The 19,434-nt window shown below is 47.3% G+C and overlaps 1 protein-coding gene across 7 annotated transcripts in view; it reads left to right on the forward strand.

Moving 5' to 3' along the window:
* Window positions 1–19,434, forward strand: part of ERC1 (ELKS/RAB6-interacting/CAST family member 1) — a 276,795-nt gene that overhangs the window by 54,391 nt on the left and 202,970 nt on the right. For all 7 annotated transcript variants that reach the window (XM_038767705.1, XM_038767706.1, XM_038767707.1 and 4 more), the window contains 2 exons: window positions 1,446–1,613; window positions 11,195–11,362. In XM_038767705.1, the coding sequence (XP_038623633.1) occupies window positions 1,446–1,613; window positions 11,195–11,362 (336 nt within the window). The remainder of the gene's footprint in view (window positions 1–1,445; window positions 1,614–11,194; window positions 11,363–19,434) is intronic.

A 19,434-nucleotide genomic window follows, 5' to 3' on the forward strand; every position in this document is an offset into this window, starting at 1 on the left:
TTCAAGTACGGAACTTCAAAAAAAAATTTTAGAATCTTTTTCTCAGTGACTCACATCCCCAAACTTTTGATCTCACATGGAAGCTGAAGGAACCACATTCAGATATGCTTTGTAGTCCTTCCTTTCCTACCGATTGGCAGAGGCAGAGTGTTAGGGTCTGTCCAGTTTTTGTTGTGAGGGCTTCACTTTTAGAAATGCACTGAAAAAGAGCCTCATGAAATCTCCACAAATTCAGAGAAGCTGAGATGGCCCATCCAGAACTTTTGTCATAGTGTTTGGGTTTCATTACACCCTTGAACTGTAAGCTCGTTGAGGGCTGGGAACGTGTCTACCAAACTCTGATCTATTGTACTCTCCCAAGTGCTTAGGAAAGTGCTCTGCTTACGGAAAGCGCTCAGTAAATACAACTGAATGATTGAATAACAGCCCCCCAATCTTTGGCATCTCAGGGATGCCAGTCGGGTTCCGGAATGCCTTGGGTGGCGGGACTTTATCGGATGCCATCTTCCCTCAGCCGCCTCAGCTTTGACGGACTCTGGCTCTCAAGACGAAGGCCAATGACCTGTCCCAACATGGCCAGGCTGAGGGAGTCGACACGTGGCTTTCCTTGATTCCTTAGCCACTTCTAAAAGCAGCAGTGACCTGAGGAGATTTAAAATTCTCTTAGCACGTTCAGTTCCAGTGAGGGAAACAGGCAGGCCCTTTGTTTCGTTCTTTGCAGTGAGCGTATTCGTTGAGCGTTTACCGGGTGCCGAGCACTGTACTAAGCGCTGGAAACGAGTACACGGGTGAGAAATAGGCAGGATCCCTGCCCCTCGGGGGACTTAGAATCTAGGAATGAAGAGGGGAAAGGTGGCGGGCTCATGAGAGGAAGAAAGAATGAGAAGGAACCTGAAAACAACCTAAAAGACAAGTTCGGGGAGAAATTGGAAAGTAAAATAAAAAACAGGCTGCCGTGGCTAAAAGAGCATAGTTTGAGGCTTTTCACAGATCACTTTACTGGCCACAGTAACCTGCATTTTGCCTCATTGTACTGCGGATGTGAGCCAAGTCCGTTGGCATGGAAAAAGGCCAGGCCTGTTTTATGCTCCGTAGTGGGGTTTCGTTGCCCATTGAGGTCCGTCCGTCCACTTGAGCAGTTGAGCTGGGGGTTCCTTCTCCTTCCGCCTCGATCTTACTTCCTTTGGGTTAGGAAGCTGTAGCTCTCTGCCCGGCCGGGCATCACAAAATAGATAATTGGCTGTGTGGGGAATAAGCCAGAGAGTGTTTGTTCCCTTCTGGGTGTGCTCTGTTGAGGCACAGAGGGCATAAAAGATTGCTTTCGGGGGGAGGCAAACGAAATTAAGAAAAGCTGCACGCAGATCCCCAACTCGTGGCCAGCCCCAGAAAAGATTCTGATGCAAAATGGCCACTGCCTCCTCATGGATTTTGATCTGTCCCCCCAGATTGGCCAGGTGAAGCAGGAACTGTCGCGTAAGGACACCGAGCTGTTGGCCCTCCAGACGAAGCTGGAGACCCTCACCAACCAATTCTCCGATAGCAAGCAGCACATCGAGGTGTTGAAGGAGTCCTTGACAGCCAAGGAGCAGAGAGCTGCCATCTTGCAGACAGAGGTGAGGAGAAAATTCAGTTTTCTCATTCCACGGGGCTCGGTTGTTTCCGGTGGTCGCCTCTTTGTATTCCTTACATAACTTGAAAAGCCAAACTTAAAGAAAAATAATTCTATTCTCTCTTTTTTTGAAATGGAATTTGGTAAGCACTTACTATGTTGTTGGGTGGTGACCGTCTCTGTACGTTGCCGATTTGTAGTTTTCAAGAGTGTAGTACAGTGCTCTGCACACAGTAAGCAATCAATAAATACGACTGAATGAATGAATGAGCACTGTACCAAGCACTGGAGTGGATACCAACTTGTACTTCCCAAGCTATTAGTACAGTGTGCTGTGCACACAGTAAGCGCTCAATAAATACGATTGAATGAATGAATGAATGAATATCAGATAATTGGATCAGACAGTTCTTGAGAGGAGTTGATTAGGAGCTGGTTTGTACAATGTTAGTTCCTCCTGTTTGATAAGTGCAGTGGGTGGTAAGTATATATTTGGTTTGTTTTTAATGGCATTGTTGGTGTTTAGTACGTATCAGGCACTAGTCTAAGTGCTGGGTAGATTCAGGTTAATCAGATTGGGTACAGTTCCTGTCCCACGTGGGGCTCACAATCTAAATAGGAGGGAGAACAAGTATTGAATCCCCATTTTACAGTTGAGGAAACTGAAGCCCAGGCAACTGAAGTGACTTGCCCAAGGTCACTCAGCAGGCAGGTGGCAGAACTGGGACTGGAACCCAGGTCCTCGGCTCCGAGACCCGTGCTCTTTCCATTAGGCTGTGCCGCTTCCTGAAACCCATAATTTGCTAGCTGTTGCCTGACTGACAAAACATTGAAAAAGCCAGTTGTTGTCAGACTGACTTGAAATGAATCACATTGTCCACCAGGATTTAGTAATCAAAAGCATGGGTGAGGCCCAGATTTTTCAAGGCTTTTACCTTTCATCAGTTTTACTCACTAGGGCACTTGAACACCGAGAAAAGTGCTCTTTGTGATTTCAAAGCTTCCCTAACTGTTTGCGACCCAGTTTTCAAAATTGAACCACCCACGGTGGATCTTCTGGCCACGAATACGCCAGTGAGCCTGATTTTTCCATTGTTTACTTTCAAGTGTGGCTAATTAGTCAGCCGATAATTCCACACAGCCATTCCACGGAGGAATACTTAGCAGTTCTGCACAGAACCGGTTTTAATAAATAGAGCAAGTTCCTCCGTTACTTGAAACATGACGGGCACCTCTTCAACTCCATCCTTAAGGAAGCAAGAAATATCCGGGTGGCAATCAATCAGTGGTATTTATTGAGCGCTTACTGTGTGCAGAGCACTGTACTAAGCACTTGGGAGAGTACAGTAGAACAGTAAACAGACACGTTCCCAGCCCTCAACGAGCTTACAGTTTAGAGGGACTAATTTTTGGACCGTGCTTCTCTGAAGCAGAAGCAGCGTGGCTTAGTGGAAAGAGCACGGGCTTGGGAGTCAGAGGTCATGGGTTCTAATCCCGGCTCCGCCACATACCAACTTTGTGAGTTTGGGAAAGTCACTTAACTTCTCTGTGCCTCAGTTTACCTCACCTGTAAAACGGGGATTAAGACTGTGAGCCCCACGTGGGACAACCTGATTACCTTGTATCTATCCCAGCGCTTAGAACAGCACTTGGCACATAGTAAGTGCCTAACAGATACCACTATTATTATTATTATTATGAATTTATGCACTTAGTTCTCCTTGGGCAGGTATTGTGTCTACCAATTCCGTGGTATTGTGCTCTTTCAAGCGCTTAGCACAGTGCTCTGCACATAGTAAGCACTTGATAAATACCATTGATGATCATTCATTCATTCAATCGCATTTACTGAGTGCTTACTGTGTGCAGAGCACTGTACTAAGCGCTTGGGAAGTACAAGTCGGTCCCTACCCAACAACGGGCCCACGGTCTCGAAGGAAGGGAGTCTTTTCAGAATTCCCATCTAGACTGTACGTTAATGGTGGGCAGGGAATGTTTCTGCTTATTGTTGTACTCTCCGAAGCGCTTAGTACAGTGTTGTGCGCATAGTAAGCGCTCAATAAATGCGATCGACGGAATAAAGGCATCCACTAAACGGTTCGCAGTACTCCTGGAGTGTCAAGAGAGGGTGGCAGTGGACTAGAGCATTAAGATAAATTCCCAAAGCTGCTGTTAGGGCTGGGGATGGCAGGTGTGTAAAACAGGCAGTGAGTTGATGACACAGCAAGCGTTTAAAAGCTTGTCACAGCCACACAGATGAGCAGTTTCTTCTTTATTTTTTCTTTTTTTTTTTACTTCAGTGGTATTCGTTAAAGCGCTTATTACATGGGAGAACCAGCAAAAGACACTGTAGGAGAGATGAAACAAAACACCAAGGCAACAAGAAGAGCGAATACAAAGACCTGTAGGGTACTATTGACTAGAGGAGCCGAATTTCAGGCTCCTCTCTAGTCAATCAATCCATCGGTAGTATTTGTTGAGTGTTTCCTGGGTGCAGAACGCTGGACGAAGATATTTTAGACCTCGCTAAGCGTTCTCCACCCAGCCTTCTCCAGCCCCCCAGTCAGTCAGTTGCATTTATTGAGCACTTACTGTGTGCAGAGCACTGTATTAAGCATTTGGGAGGGGTCAATATAACAGTTAACAGACACAGTCCCTGCCCACCCACGCTGGGGCAGGGACCTGAAAATGCCCTGTACCCTCTTTAGCACCTGGTTATATCGAGGGATAGTTTCAGGCCTTGAAGAGGGTTTTTTTTTTGTTTTTTGTTTTTTTTACTAAGCATTTACTCTGCTCTAAGCACTGGGATGGATACAAGGTAATCAGGTCGACACAATCCCTGTCCCACATGGGGCTCACACTCTTAATCCCCATTTTCCAGATGAGGAAACCGAGGCCCAGGGACATAAAGTGACTTGCCTGAGGTCACCCAGCAGACAACCGGCGGAGCCGGGATTAGAATCCAGGTCCTTCTGGTCCCAGACCCGGGCTCTATCCACCAGGCCACGCAGCTTCTCTAAGAAGCCTTTATAAAGTGTGTCTGCAAATGGTTACTCTGCTCAGTCAACAAAGCAAAAAATAAATCCCTGTTGACATTGGAGTGGATCTTTCTCACCCCAACTCAGGGTTTTGTTGCCAGGTATTGGTGCTTCTTCAAAGAGAGCTTAGTGGAGTGTGTCAAAATAGTCCGTTTTGGGGATGCACACACATACACAAACACACACACAGAACAGGCTATATATATTTCTAAATTTTGTAACTCATGATCCAGCCCTATCCACCCGGAGGTAACAAGCGAAAGAAGCAAGAAAATTGTGCTTAAGACTCCGAAATGGAAGCTTACAGTTGGAGGAGTTAGGGGAGTTACCTGACTCCCTGTCAGTGTAACACACTGTTCTAGATATTGGGAAAAGTAAAAGACATATCCCCTGCTCTCCAGGAGCTTGTAATCATGACAGTAATGATATTAATAATAATAGTGGGTTTGGTTAAGCATTTACTGTGTGCGAAGCAATCTACTCTGCGCTGGCTGGGGTAGATACAACGTAATCAGGAGGATGTTGGAGGTGGCGGTCCCTGTGGGGAGTAACAATAATAATAATAATTGTGGTATTTAAGTGCTTATAATGTGCCAAGAATAATAATAGTTGTGGTATTTGTTAAGCGCTTATTATGTGCCGAGCACTATACTAAACCCTGGGCTAGATACAAGATAATTAGCCCCCCTGTCCACCTGGGGCTCCCAGGCCAAGTAGAAGGGAGTAGGCTTTAATCTCCATTTCACAGATGAGGAAACCAAGGCTCAGAGAAGTGAAGTGACTTGCCCAAGGTCTCCCAGCAGGCAGATGGCAGAGGCGGGATTAGAACCCAGGTCCCCTGACTCCAGGCCCGGGCTTTTTTAGGCCATGCCTCCTCTGTAATTGGAATATGTTGATGAGATGGAAGTCTCATCCCGTGCCATCGGGATCCCGTGCCATTTTCCCACTACCTTCCTCAACTGCAGAGATCCAGAACAGTCAATCATTGCTATTTTTTGAGCACTCACTGTGCAGAGCACTGTTCTAAGTGCTTGGAAAAGTAGAATACAGTAGAGTTGGTAGGCTTGATCTGTAGACTAGACTGTGAGCCCCATGTGGGACAGGGACTGTTTCTAACCTAGCTGACTTGTATCTATCCCAGTGCTTGGCACATAGTAAGCGCTTAACAAATACCGCAATTTTCATTATTATTATTATTGCTCCCCACAAGGACCACCACCTCAAACATCCATTGTTTTACTTCTCTTATAATAATAATAGTGATGGTATTTGTTAAGCACTTTCTATGTGCAAAGCACTGTTCTAAGCACTGATGTCTTTGCCTTGGCCTGCTGACTCTGTTGCTCGTTTGACTGTTGTCCTTTATCTATCCACCCCAGTTTAGTTGGAGACAGGGATTTTGCCAATCTGTTACGCTGTATCTCCCTCTGCGTTTAGCAAGATGCTTCACACTGCTCCTTCTAGAAGCAACGTGGCCTAGTGGGAAGCACCTGGGAGTCAGAGGGTCTGGATTCTAATCCCGCCTCAGCCACTTTCATTCATTCATTCAATCATATTGAGCACTTACTGTGTGCAGAGCACTGTACTAAGCACTTTGGAAGTACAAGTTGGCAACATATAGAGACGGTCCCTACCCGACAACGGGCTCACAGTCTAGAAGACTTGCTTGCTGCATGTCTCTTCACTTCTCTGAGCCTCAGTTACCTCATCAGTCAAATGGGGATTAAGTCCTCCTCCCTGGACTGTGAATCCCAGGTTGTGTATCCACTCGAGCGCTTAGTTCAGTGCTTGGCGCATCGTAAGTGCTTATAATAATAATGGCATTTATTAAGCGCTTACTATGTGCAAAGCACTGTTCTAAGCTCTGGGTAGGTTACAAGGTGATCAGGTTGTCCCACGGGGGGGCTCACAGTCTTAATCCCCATTTTCCAGATGAGGTAACTGAGGCACAGAGAAGTTAAGTGATTTGCCCAAAGTCACACAGCTGACTGTTGGCAGAGCCAGGATTTGAACCCCTGACCTCTGACTCCAAAGCCCGGGCTCTTTCCAGAGAGCCACGCTGCTTCCCCTTCCGCTTAGCCAATACCGTAATTACTACTACTGCTGCTATTCATTTATTCATGGCTACTAATGTTTGTCTCCCCCTCTAGACTGTGAGCTCTCTGGGCAGAGAATTTAATTGTTCTGTTGTACTATCCCGAGCGCTTAGGACAGTGCTCCGCACTCGGCAAGCGCTCAAGAAATGCGATTGATTGAAGGAGTGAATACTAGGCCCTTCAGATAAGGGATGGAAATGCAAAACCCAAAAAATGACCAGCAGGAGTCTCCTCTCCTCCGTTCTTGTTACATTATCTGCCGTGAGGTGTTCAGCAGTTGCATCTTTCAGGAATGCCATTGCGCGCGTGTGTTTGTTTTGGGAGAAAATGAAGGGAGCCCGTTTTAGGACCGACAAAATTGGCCGAATAGGGATCCGCCCGGAGCAGCCAACAGTGGGGGAAGGATGATACAGTGGACGACCAAAGAAACAACAAACCTACCATCCCAGGGGCACCGGAAAGCCCAGTGAGCCAGGTCATGCCCGTTCGGGGTGAAGATGGGCATGTTACCTCAGCTTAAGACAACAGCCCCCTGGGCGGAGAGGTCAAAGGCCAGTACCCCGGGGGTGGCCGTTTTTCCACCGGCAGAGATCACCTGGCCGCGGCCTTGTTGAAATCAGCCTCACCCTGGTTGCCCCAGGCCTCGACTGTGGGCCTTCTGCGTGGCGTGGGAGCCGGTTCCCAGTGCCGTGAAGGTGAATAAACAAGGGGGGTCCGGTGGCGAACAGTGTCGGGGTGACGATGACGGCAGCATTCCCTGGCCGCCTGTGAGGGAGTTTCCGGAGCGCGTCTTCTACAAGTACTCTCCTCCCACAGAATCACACCGGCAATTTCATTTATCCCAAACCCGAGGGCCGATGGGGAGGATCAGCGGGATTCATCCAGTTTGGGCTCTCCAGGTGCCTGTGTTTGTGGAGCCGGCTCGTACAGTCGCCGCTGGACACCCACAGAGACCAGGAGGGAGGGGGAGAGTAGATCTGCGCGGTCCAAGTAGCGGACTAGCGTGGGCGGCGATCAAGGCTAAACGGCCCGAGGGCGAGGGCCCGGGGGCTATTTCGGGGCTTGACATCGCGGCGTGAAACGTGGCTGGTTTTTCTTGGGCACCGGTGGTCTGGTTTCCAGCCACCTGAACAAACACCAAACCTTTTCAGTTTATAAACAAGGTTTCTGTTTCCCCCACCCCACCCCCCGGTTTTACGGGAGCCTCTGAGGCTTGAGGTGGCCACTCGGGGCCGATCAGCCCCAGCGCTGGCCGGGTCCTGTTGACCAGCCAGAGGCTTCTCGGGGTTCAGAGATCGGAGCCCTCCAGATAATGGGGAAGCAGAAGTGTCAGCATGGTCCGTTAGACCTGCCCGAGGAGGAGGAGGAGGGAGGCAAAGAGAGAGACTGAATTTCTGAAGATAATAATAATAATAATCAGGATAATAATAATAATAATGGCATTTATTAAGCGCTTACCATGTGCATGGTCCGCTAGACCTGCCCGAGGAGGAGGAGGAGGGAGGCAAAGAGAGAGACTGAATTTCTGATGATAATAATAATAATAATCAGGATAATAATAATAATAATGGCATTTATTAAGCGCTTACCATGTGCAAGGCACTGTTCTAAGTGCTGGGGAGGTTACAAGGTGATCAGGCTGTCCCATAGGGGGCTCACAGTATTAACCCCCATTTTACAGTTGAAGTAACTGAGGCCCAGAGAAGTTAAGTGACTTGCCCAAGGTCACACAGCTGACAATTGGAGGAGCTGGGATTTGAACCCATGACCTCTGACTCCAAAGCCCGGGCTCTTTCCACTGAGCCATGCTGCTTCTCTAAGTTCAGTGCTTACTATACCTGGCCAGGTGGAGGAGGAGGGAGGCTAAGAAGGAGACTGATTTTCTAATAATATAATTATAAATAGGGTATTCAGTGGGCACTATACCTGGCCTAGGAGGAGGAGAAGGAGGAGGGAGGCTAAGAAGGAGACTGAATTTCTAATATTAATAATAAATAGGGTGTTTAGTGGTCACTACACCTGGCCTAGAAGGAGGAGGGAGGCTGAGAGACTAAATCTCTAATAATAATAATTCATTCATTCAATTGTATTTATTGAGCACTTACGGTGTGCAGAGCACTGTACTAAGTGCTTAGAAAGTACAATTCCGCAATAGAGACAATCCGTGCTCATAATGGGCTCGCAGTCTAGAAGGGGGAAGACAGACATCAAAACAAGTAAACAGGCATCAATAGCGTCAATATAAATAAATAGAATTATAGATATATACACATGGTTAATAAAATAAATAGAATAATAAATATGTACATATATACACAAGTGCTGTGGGGCAGGGAACGGGGTAGAGCAGAGGGAGGGAGTCGGGGCGATGGGGAAAGGAGGAGGAGCAGAGGAAAAAGGGGGCTTAATAATCATGGTAAGTGCTTACTGTATGTGGCCTAGAAGGAGGAGGAGGAGGGTGACTGATTTTCCAGTAATAATAATTAATAATAATGACCAGATTGTTGAGTGCTTACTGTACCTGGCTGAGGAGGAGGAGGAGGCAAGCTAAGAGGGAGGCGGAATTTCCAGTAATAATAATAATCAGCGTGTTAAGGACTGCTTATACTCCAAGCCCTGTAGTAAGCACTGGGGTAGAGATGAAATAATCAAGTCAGACCCGATCCCTGCCCCACACGAAGCACATAAGTAGGAGGGAGAACAGGTGGCCCAGTGGAAAGAGCCCAGGAGTCAGAAGGACCTGGGTTCTAATCCCAGCCCCGCCACTTGTCTGCTGGGTGACTTCACTTTTCTAGGCCTCAGTTAGCACATCGATAAAATGGGGATGAAGACTGTGAGCCCAATGTGGGACATGGACTTTGTCCACCTGATTATGTTGTATCTATCCTGGCGCTTAGTATGGTGCCTGTCACCCGGTAAGTGCTTAACAAATACCATTAAAGGAAAAAAAAAATCTGATGCTTTGGGCAGATGATTATGGGCACGATATTACCGATTTCCATGTGCACTTGGTTTTCACTCTCTCAGGCATTGCCGGAAAGAGGCAGATGAAACTAGGCATCCGTGTTTCGACAGGTTAAAACGGGCGGCTGACTATGTGGATATTGGCACCAAACCCCTCCCGTCCCCTCCTCAACTTGAAGATTCTCCCTTGCCGCAGCCGAGCCCAGAGGAGGGCAGATTCAATAAACCCATGTTTACTCGCCCTTACCGATGTGCCCTGGAATGAATTCAGCTAATAGGAAACAAATCCGCTACTGTCAAATAGGATTAGCAGCTGAGCCAAGTCTGTCGTATTTATTGAGCGTTACTGTGTGCAGAGCGCTGTACTAAGCGCTTGGGCAGGCCCCGGCCCAGGTACAATGGGAACACCAAGCGGATAAGGGTCAGTGGGTTTCTTTGGGCATCGCGAAAGGGCTGGTGTCCAGTTTCATATTCCCTGGTGGTTGCTTTGATAGGCCTGACCCGATTCTTCTTGCTGAATTGGGATTCGGACACTTGTGATTCCTGGCCTCTCTTTTAATTGGGCATCAGTGGGCTCTGCCTGGACTAAGGGGAGAGAGAAGCAGTGGGGAATAAAAATAATAATAATTGTGGTATTTGTTAAGCGCTTACTGTATGCCAGGCACTGTATTCAGCCCTATGCTGTACTCAGTTGTGTGACTTTGGGCAAGTCACTTAACTTGCTGCTCAAGTCACTTAAGCAGCGTGGCTCAGTGGAAAGAGCCCGGGCTTTGGAGTCAGAGGTCGTGGGTTCAAATCCCGGCTCCGTCACTTGTCAGCTGTGTGACTTTGGGCAAGTCACTTCACTTCTCTGGGCCTCAGTTCCCTCATCTGTAAAATGAGGATGAAGACTGTGAGCCCCTCGTGGGACAACCTGATTACCTTGTATCTACCCCAGCGCTTAGAACAGTGCTTTGCACATAGTAAGCACTTAACAAATACCAACAACAACAAAAAACTTCTCTGGGCCTCAGTTACCTCATCTTTAAAATGGGGATTAAGACTTTGAGCCCCATGTGGGACAACCTGATTACCTTGTATACCACCCAGTGCTTAGAACAGTGCTTGGCACATAGTAAACGCTTAAAAAATACCATTATTATTAATATTATAATGGTCTAGAGGATAATAATAATAACAATAATAATAGATAGACCCCGGGCCTGGAAGCAGAAGGACCTGGGTTATCGTCCCAGCTCCGCCACTTGTCAGCTGGGTGACCTTCGACAAGTCACTTCACTTCTCTGCTTTACAAACACCATCATCGTTATTATTATGAATAATAAGCGTTGTTATGTTTATTAGAATTATTGTGCTTATGGATACGATGATCATTCTGATTGCTATTATTATCATTACTATCATCATCCCATCATCCGGTATTCCCGCCCGGAAGCGTGCCCCTCTTCCGGCCGTACACCGACCCGATCCGCCTTGCGTGTTCCCAGGTGGATGCCCTCCGCCTGCGCCTGGAGGAGAAGGAGACGATGCTGAACAAGAAGACAAAGCAGATCCAGGAGATGGCCGAGGAGAAGGGGACTCAGGCCGGGGAGATCCACGACCTCAAGGACATGCTGGACGTGAAGGAGCGCAAGGTGAACGTCCTGCAGAAGAAGGTAAGCGGCAGGTGTGCCCGCCCCACCTCGGACACCCATTCCCACCCTCTTGTCCCCCTCTCCTCCCTGCGTAGAATAATAGCCCAGAGCCATCCCAGCCTCTTCTGTTTACATTCTTGAGGTTAGCGGTTGAAACTGTTGATGTAATGGGGAGATTGTTAATGATAACCGGGTGTGCTTAGTCAGGTTTTTAATTTAAAGTAAACCGGCGGGGCGGGCGGGCAGTGGGAACCTCTTCAAATGTCTTGCCTCCTCCGCTTGAGGGTTTCGCGAGTCGGAGGTATTTACGGACACCGTCCCCGTGAAAGTCGGCCTTCCCTCTCGCCAGGGGGGAAGGGGCCGCGAATTCACCCGCGATTCCGTGAGGAAGAAGCGGTGCAGCCTAGCGGAAAGAACCCGGGGTCGGGAGTCGGAGGACCTGGGTTCGAAATCCGCCTCTGCCAATACGCTTGCTGTGGGTGGTGGGTTCTAATCCCGGCTCCACCATTTGTCTGTTGCGTGACCTTGGGCAAGTCATTTCACTTCTAAGCCCCCATTACCTCATGTGTAAAATGGGGATTAAGGCTGGGAGCCCCATGTGGAACAGGTACTGTGTCCAACCCGATTTTCTTGTATCCACTCCAGTGCTTAGTACAGTGCCCGGCACTAAGTAAGCGCTAAACTAATACCACAGTTATTATTATTATGTCCCACTTGGGATCTCCCTATTAACCCTCATTTTACATCTGAGGTATCTGAGGCCCAGAGATGCAATAGCTCCCAACATCGGTTCAGTTCACGGGGTGAGGTGAGAAAGGGGCTTCCCCCAACCCCCCGAGAAAGAACCCATGAAGAGAAGTAGGAATCAGAGGACAGAACCCAACATCTTCATTCCTTTCCACTCTCGCCATGTGATAACTCTGACAGGCACTGCCGTCCCGGTTTCTGGTTTTTGCCTTCTGCTGCCTTGGGCATTTCTCACAAACTCCTTGATTTTCTGCCACCTCACCGCCGATACAATCTTTTCAACCCTCAGAGACACTTTGCTGTTGACTTTTGGTCTGCCGGTACGTGCGTGAGATAGCTTTGATTTGATGTCTTAGTAGATAACAACCCATCCTAGTTTTTGTACATTGGGTTTATTTTTCTCCTCGTATCTCCCACCGAGAAAGTGAATCCTTGGTATTCTTTGGAGGAAAGTGCCTAGGGGCACATATTTCCGTAGGTTCGGAGGCGTCAGAAGCCGTCTCCGTATATGACACCGGCCTGTGTTTATGTGTGGGGCGGGGGACACCTCGTCAGTCTTTCTGCACATTCTTTGTCCCTGGGTGCATCCTCTTTTCGAGACTGTTGCGCATTCAGAAGCTGTAACCAGCCTGTGTTATCAGCACCGTCCAGTCCTCTGGTGAGAAATTTGCTTCCGTTCCCGTATCTGTTCGCATATTTTGAAGCTCTTTCCTCTCCAGGGAAATCCACTTTCCCTTTTCAAGTACCTTGGGCTCTGACCTTTGATTTGTGACAGGCTGCTCTGCAGGTGTTATTATCAGAGGTGTCAAATGTCAGTGGCAGGACGTATCAAACCAATTTTCTCCTTTTCCGAACTGTGGCTTTTTTATGCATTAATAATAATAAGAAGAAGGAGGAGGAGAATTGTACATACGGCATGGCAAGCACTGTACTAAGTCCTGGAGTAGATTCATTCATTCATTCAGTTGTATTTATTGAGCGCTTACTGTGTGCAGAGCACTGTACTAAGCGCTTGGGAAGTACAAGTCGGCAACATACAGAGATGGTCCCTACCCAACGGGCTCACAGTCAAGAAGGGGGAGACAGACAACATATAATATAAGCAGCTCAAACACTGTCCCAGTGAGTAGGGCTCACTGTCTTAAGTGGGGAGGGAAAATGGTCACTTTCATTCATTCATTTATTCAGTTGTATTTATTGAGCACTTCCTGTGAGCAGAGCACTGTACTAAGCACTTAGAAGGCACAATTCAGCAATAGAGGCAATCCCTGCCCACACTGGGCTTATAGTCTAGAAGGGGGACGGTGAGGTGTGTCTTTTTTTGAGGCGGGGGGAATCAAACGTGAGTTCTACACAGATTTAGGCTGGTGGTTCATTTCAGAGAGAATAGAGCCGACCTCCAAATCGATCGATCTCCAACCAGATCTGACTTCACTTCTCTGGGCCTCAGTTCCTTCATCTGGAAAATGGGGGTTACAGATCTCTCTCTCTCTCTCTCTCTCTCTCTGTCTCTCCCCTTTCGACCGTGAGTTCCATGTAAGACTAGGACTGTGTCTCAACTGATCAATTTTGTGCTGAGGTGATCATCATTGCATGTCAGTCAGTGGCATTTGTTGAACGCTTATTGCATGCAGAGCACTGTACTGAGCACTTTGGAGAGGACGCCACAACAATAAATGGACTTAGCACCTAGTAAACATTTCACAGCTACCAAAACTATTCTCCTCTTCTTGCTTCTAGAGAGGCCCAGAGCCATGTTTCGTTACAGATTTCTTAGGCTGAAATGAAGACAGAGGCAGAGGCCATTACAAATACTTCCCAGCTCCCAGAGCAAAAGGTTTTTAATCATGGGGGTTTCTGTAAAATGCCTCTGTATCATGAGTCAGCGGGGCAAAGAAAACGAAGGAAAAAATGCATAGTGGTGCAACTCCCCCTCTCCCTGACTCAGTGGAAACGACTTATAATTTCCAATTAAATATGTAACGATTTCCTCTGGTTGTAAATGTGTCATCAAGAGTTTCTAGAAAGGCCGCATTTATAGCTTACTGTCACCTGGTCAAATCGGAGAGTCGATCTGTTCAGATTCACCTCGAGAGTCTTCTTTAATTGGCCCAAATCCTTCAGATATAAAGTAACCATTTGGGTTATTGGAATATTTGCATCTGGGAAAGAGGTCCTAGGTCAGGCTGCTGTGACCAGAGGCCCTGCTTGAGAAGCGCTGTGCCTTAGCGGCTAGAGCCCAGGCCTGAGAGTCAAAAGGACCTGGGTTCTAATCCCAACTCCACCACTCGTCTGCTGTGCTGTTTCTGATGCTGTTGTATCTTGAATCTCCTCTGGAGTTTAGAAGGAGATACTCATTTGGCCAATTCAGAAAGAGCCCTGGCCTGGGAATCAAAGGACCTGGATTCTAATGCCACTCGTCTGCTGTGTGATCTTGGGCAAGTCACTTCACTTCTCTGGGCCTCAGTTCCCTCATCTGCAAAATGGGGGTTTAATATCTGTTCTCCCTCCCACTTAGCCCTGGAGGCTCAAAGTGAGACCTGATGATTTTGAATCTTCCCCAGTGCTCAGTACAGTGCTTGACACATAGCGCTTAACAAATACCACAGGTATTGTAATCATTACTATTATTGCCCTGGTGTTGAGGATTTGGGCAAAGCAAAAGGATCCCAGATCAATCAATCAATCAATGGTATTTTTTAAGCGCTCACTATGTAGAGAGCACTATTCTAAGTGCTTGGGAGAGTACAATACAAGAGAATAAGCAACATGTTCCCTGCCCATAATGAGCTTACACTCTAGCAGGGGAGACAGACATTAATCTGAATAAATAATTTGTAATGAATAATTTAAAAATATGTATACGTGGAGATATCACGCTCAGAACCTCTAGCAGCAGCCATAATGAATGAGGTCGGGTGGCCGTCAAATCATCAGGAAGACTGTGGGACCTAATGTTTGACCGTTTTTTGTTTCTATTTTATTCTTTTTATGGTATTTGTGAAGCACTTACTAGGCATCAAACTCTGTTCTAAGCGCTGAGACAGTTACAAGGTAACTCGGTCAGACATGGTACCTGTCCCTCATGGGGCTTACAGTCTAAGTTATTGGTTGACCGATGGACAGGCTGATTGTCTATCAGCACTTTCCAGATCAGCATCATTTCTGGAGATCTTACCTATGCGTCCCCTAGGCTTTTTTTTTTTTTTAACTCTAAGGATTCTTGGGGGCGGCGGGGACGGGGAGAGAATTGATACATATAGCCTTTTGCCGCAAAAAAACCTCATTTCAACGCTTTATTCGGACGTCTAAGTTATTGATTGACCAATCGATCGACAGGCTGATTGTCGATCAGCACTTTCCAGATCAGCATCATTTCCCCTCCCTCCTGGAGATCTTACCTATGCGTCCCCTAGGCTTTTTTTTTTTTTTAACTCTAAGGATTCTTGGGGTTGGGAGGCAGGGAGAGAATTGATACATATAGCCTTTTGCCGCAAAAACCTCATTTCAACACTTTATTCAGACTCTTCCGGAGCCTTGTCTTCTCTTCCATTGAAAACCAATCTAGCAGAAAGGCTTATGCCGTGTACCGTGTAGAGATAAAAGGAAGAGAGATTGACTGGCAGCGAGAGATGGGAGTGGTCAGGGGGCGATGGGGGAGACTGAGAAAGGGAGCATTTTTAACCTGGAGTGAGATTATCCAGTGTCAATGACAATCATTCTTCTCTTATCACCACCCCCTTGGCCTGCTCATTGTAAGCAGGGGAGGCGTCTACTGGCTCTGTCACATTGTACTCTTCCAAGTGCTCTGGACCTAATAAGCGCTCAATAAATGCTTGGCACATAGATGCATAACGGTAGCGGTAGCGTCCGACTCCAGTTCAGAAGGTTGCGGGTTCACATCTCGTCGGGGTCACGGAAAGGTTTGGAGAAGCAGCCTGGCATAGTGGATAGGGCATGTGCCTGGGAGACAGAGGGACCTGGATTCTTATGCTGATTTGTCCTCTTGTCTGCTGTATGACCTTGGGCAAGTCACTTAATTTCCCTGTGCCTCAGTTGTCTGATCTGGAAAATGTGGATTAAGACTAGAAGCCCTTTGTGGGGCAGAGACTGTGCTCAACCTGATTAGCTTGTATCTACCCCAGAGCTTAGTTCAGTTCCTGGCACATAGTAAGCACTATATAAGCACTTAGCAAATACCACAATTACTATTATCATCACCAAAATAATAATAATAATAATGGCATTTATTAAGTGCTTACTATGTGTAAAGCACTGTTCTAAGCATTGGGGAGATTACAAGGTGATCAGGTGGGGCTCACGGTCTTAATCCCCATTTGACAGATGAGGTAACTGAGGCACAGAGAAGTTAAGTGGCTTGCCCAAAGTCACACAGCTGACAATTGGCGGAGCCGGGATTTGAACCCATGACCTCCGACTCCAAAGCCCGGGCTCTTTCCACTGAGCCACGCTGCTTCTCAATAATCAGTATTATTATTGTCATTAATTGCCAGTGCCTGCCCCGAAGATGGCAGGAGTGACACTGGTTTGTTACTAGCGCTTAACAAATACCATAATTATTATTATTATCATCATTATTATGATGATCATCAAGGAGCTGACAGTCTATAAGGGAGACAGACATTAAAATAAGTTTCCATCCTCCGTATCCAGAAGCGGAGCTCTGGCTGGGTGGCCCCTTCCAGGTTTGGTGGGCCACGGGGCACAGTAGTCTCAGTAAGGTGGGACTGTCACCCAGATTAGGGCTGGAGACAGTGCCAGACTTGACATTCTGGAATTGTTTATTCTTGCTTTTATCTCTCGCTTCTGATCTAGGCCCTGCCCCACCTCCCCTCCCAAACATACACACATACAGATTTGTAAAGTCTGATGTAATCCCCTTTCCAGAGAATGAGAGGCCACAATAGCAGATGGCCCAGAAAGTCCTACAAAAGGATTAAGGCAGTGGCCCTCCTGCCCAGGGCTGTCTCTCCCCTTCCCTCCCCCCAACATTGGTTTAAAGTGGTTTTGCATTACACCAAATTTCTTATCTTTGTAATAAATCACTGACCTAGAAAACCTAATTGAGTGTTTGAAGCTGAGCCTCATCCAGCATCATGTTAAAACTGTTCAGCTTCCTGCTTGATTGATTCTAAATGATAAGGTAACTTGGATTTTAATTTGCTTATGCAGATGCCAGTAACACTCCCTTCCAAGCCTGATTTAAATGCCCCTCCACACCTGCCAATCACTTTATGCCCAGTCAGCACAGTCCCTTGGCTTGGGGCTATTAGTTTTTCTGGTCCAGACTCCCTGCCTTCCCTTCTGGCTCATCACTAAGTCTTTTATAAGGAAGGGTTTGGCTGAAGGGTCAGAAGTCAGTTTCCTCGCTCGTAGCTTTTTCACTGGCTTTCAGTGGAAACCTTTTTTTAAAATAATAATAATAATGATGGCATTTATTAAGCACTTACTATGGGCAAAGCACTGTTCTAAGCACTGGGGAGGTTACAAGGTGATCAGATTGTCCCACGGGGGGGCTCACAGTCAATCCCCATTTTATAGATGAGGTAACTGAGGCCTAGAGAAGTTGACACATCTTCTAGACTGTGAGCCCGCTGTTGGGTAGGGGCCGTCTCTATATGTTGCCAACTTGTACTTCCCAAGCACTTAGTACAGTGCTATGCACACGTAAGCGCTATTTCTAGACTGTGAGCCCACTGTTGGGTAGGGACCGTCTCTATATGTTGCCAACTTGTACTTCCCAAGCGCTTAGTACAGTGCTCTGCACACAGTAAGCGCTCAATAAATACGATTGAATGAATGAATGAAGTGACTTGCCCAAAGCCACACAGCTGACAATTGGCGCAGCCGGGATTTGAACCCATGACCACTGACTCCAAAGCCCATGCTCTTTCCACTGAGCCACGCTGTTTCTCTATGGTATTTGTTAAATGCTTACTACGTGCCAGACATTGTACTAAGCACTGGGGTTGTCGAAGCTAATCAGGTTGGACACGGTACATGTTCTACATGGGGTTCACAGTCTTAATCTACATTTTACAAAGTAGTGAAGCGACTGGTCCAAGGTCACACAGCAAACAGGTGGTAGAGCCAGGATTAGAACTCAGGTCCTTCTGATCCCCAGGCCTGGGCCCTATCCACTGGGCCATGCCGCTTCTCTAGGCCTTGTTTCCCTGAAACTATAAAACGGGGAGGATGGTTCAAGGTGACGTTTGTCAAGCACACTGACACCTGTCAGTTATGAGGCAATATCCTCTCTGAAGTAGCGGTCATTTCTCAGATATCTGGTTACCGTGGCACAGTGGCGGCCCAGATAACTGAACATCCCAAATGGACTAGGGACAATCCCATTCATGGAGTGTGAAAGCCAGTTTTGGAAAGCCTGGAATGCCCGCCCTCTTCATATCCAACAGACTGTCATTCTCCCGCTACTTCAAAGCCTTATTAAAAGCACAGCTCCTCCCCTTCCCCAACTAAACCCTCATTTCCATCTCTCCCACTCCCTTCGGCATCACCCCGATCTGCTCCCTTTATACCTCTAAGCCCCCCAGCCCTTACGTCATATCTGTCATTTATTTATATTAGGTTCTTTCTCTCCCTCCGGACTGTGAGCTCGCTGCGAGCAGTGAGCCTGCGTACCAACTCCGTTATATTGTACTCTCCCAAGTGCGTAGTACGGTATACTTAGCGAGCGCTCGATAAATGCGATCGATCGACTGCCTGTCCTTCACTCTAATGTACTCTAATGGCACTGTACTAAGCGCTTGGACGAGGACAGTCCAATAGGGTAGGTAGACAATCACGCTGTCCACATTGAGCTGACATAGGGTGCGAGGCAGATGTTCAAATCATTTTCAGATGGTTAGGAACATAAGAGCCTTGGGAGGTTGGGGTGAACATCTTGACTTAGACCCCCCCCTTCAAGCTCCGGAACAATGTGTCTTTCCTTTGTTTGGCCTGTTCCCTCAATTCTGAGCAAAGTCCTACTTCAGCGTGTCCTTTCCACGAAGAATATTTCCAGCCGCATCCTTGGAAGGGCCGGGGGGCTGAACTGTGACGTTCACACGACATTTTTGCCAGATGAGCAGGGAGGGAATGCACTGGGTTTGAACTTTATCGCTTCACATAACTTGTCTCTTTCTATAATTGGATAGAAGAGGGTGGGGGGGGGGAGCGAGGGGGTAAGTTGTCCCCATCGAGTTCAACTCCTCAGTTTTAACTGATGACTTTCAGAAAACTGCCGATCTTGGAGATAGCGTGCGTTTGAACGCCCGAAGCCTTGGCCTCTTTTGTGTCAGTGACAAGTCTGTGGTTTTCAAATGTCC

This window comes from Tachyglossus aculeatus, chromosome 27 (assembly GCF_015852505.1).
Source record: "Tachyglossus aculeatus isolate mTacAcu1 chromosome 27, mTacAcu1.pri, whole genome shotgun sequence".
Taxonomy (NCBI): Eukaryota; Metazoa; Chordata; class Mammalia; order Monotremata; family Tachyglossidae; genus Tachyglossus; species Tachyglossus aculeatus.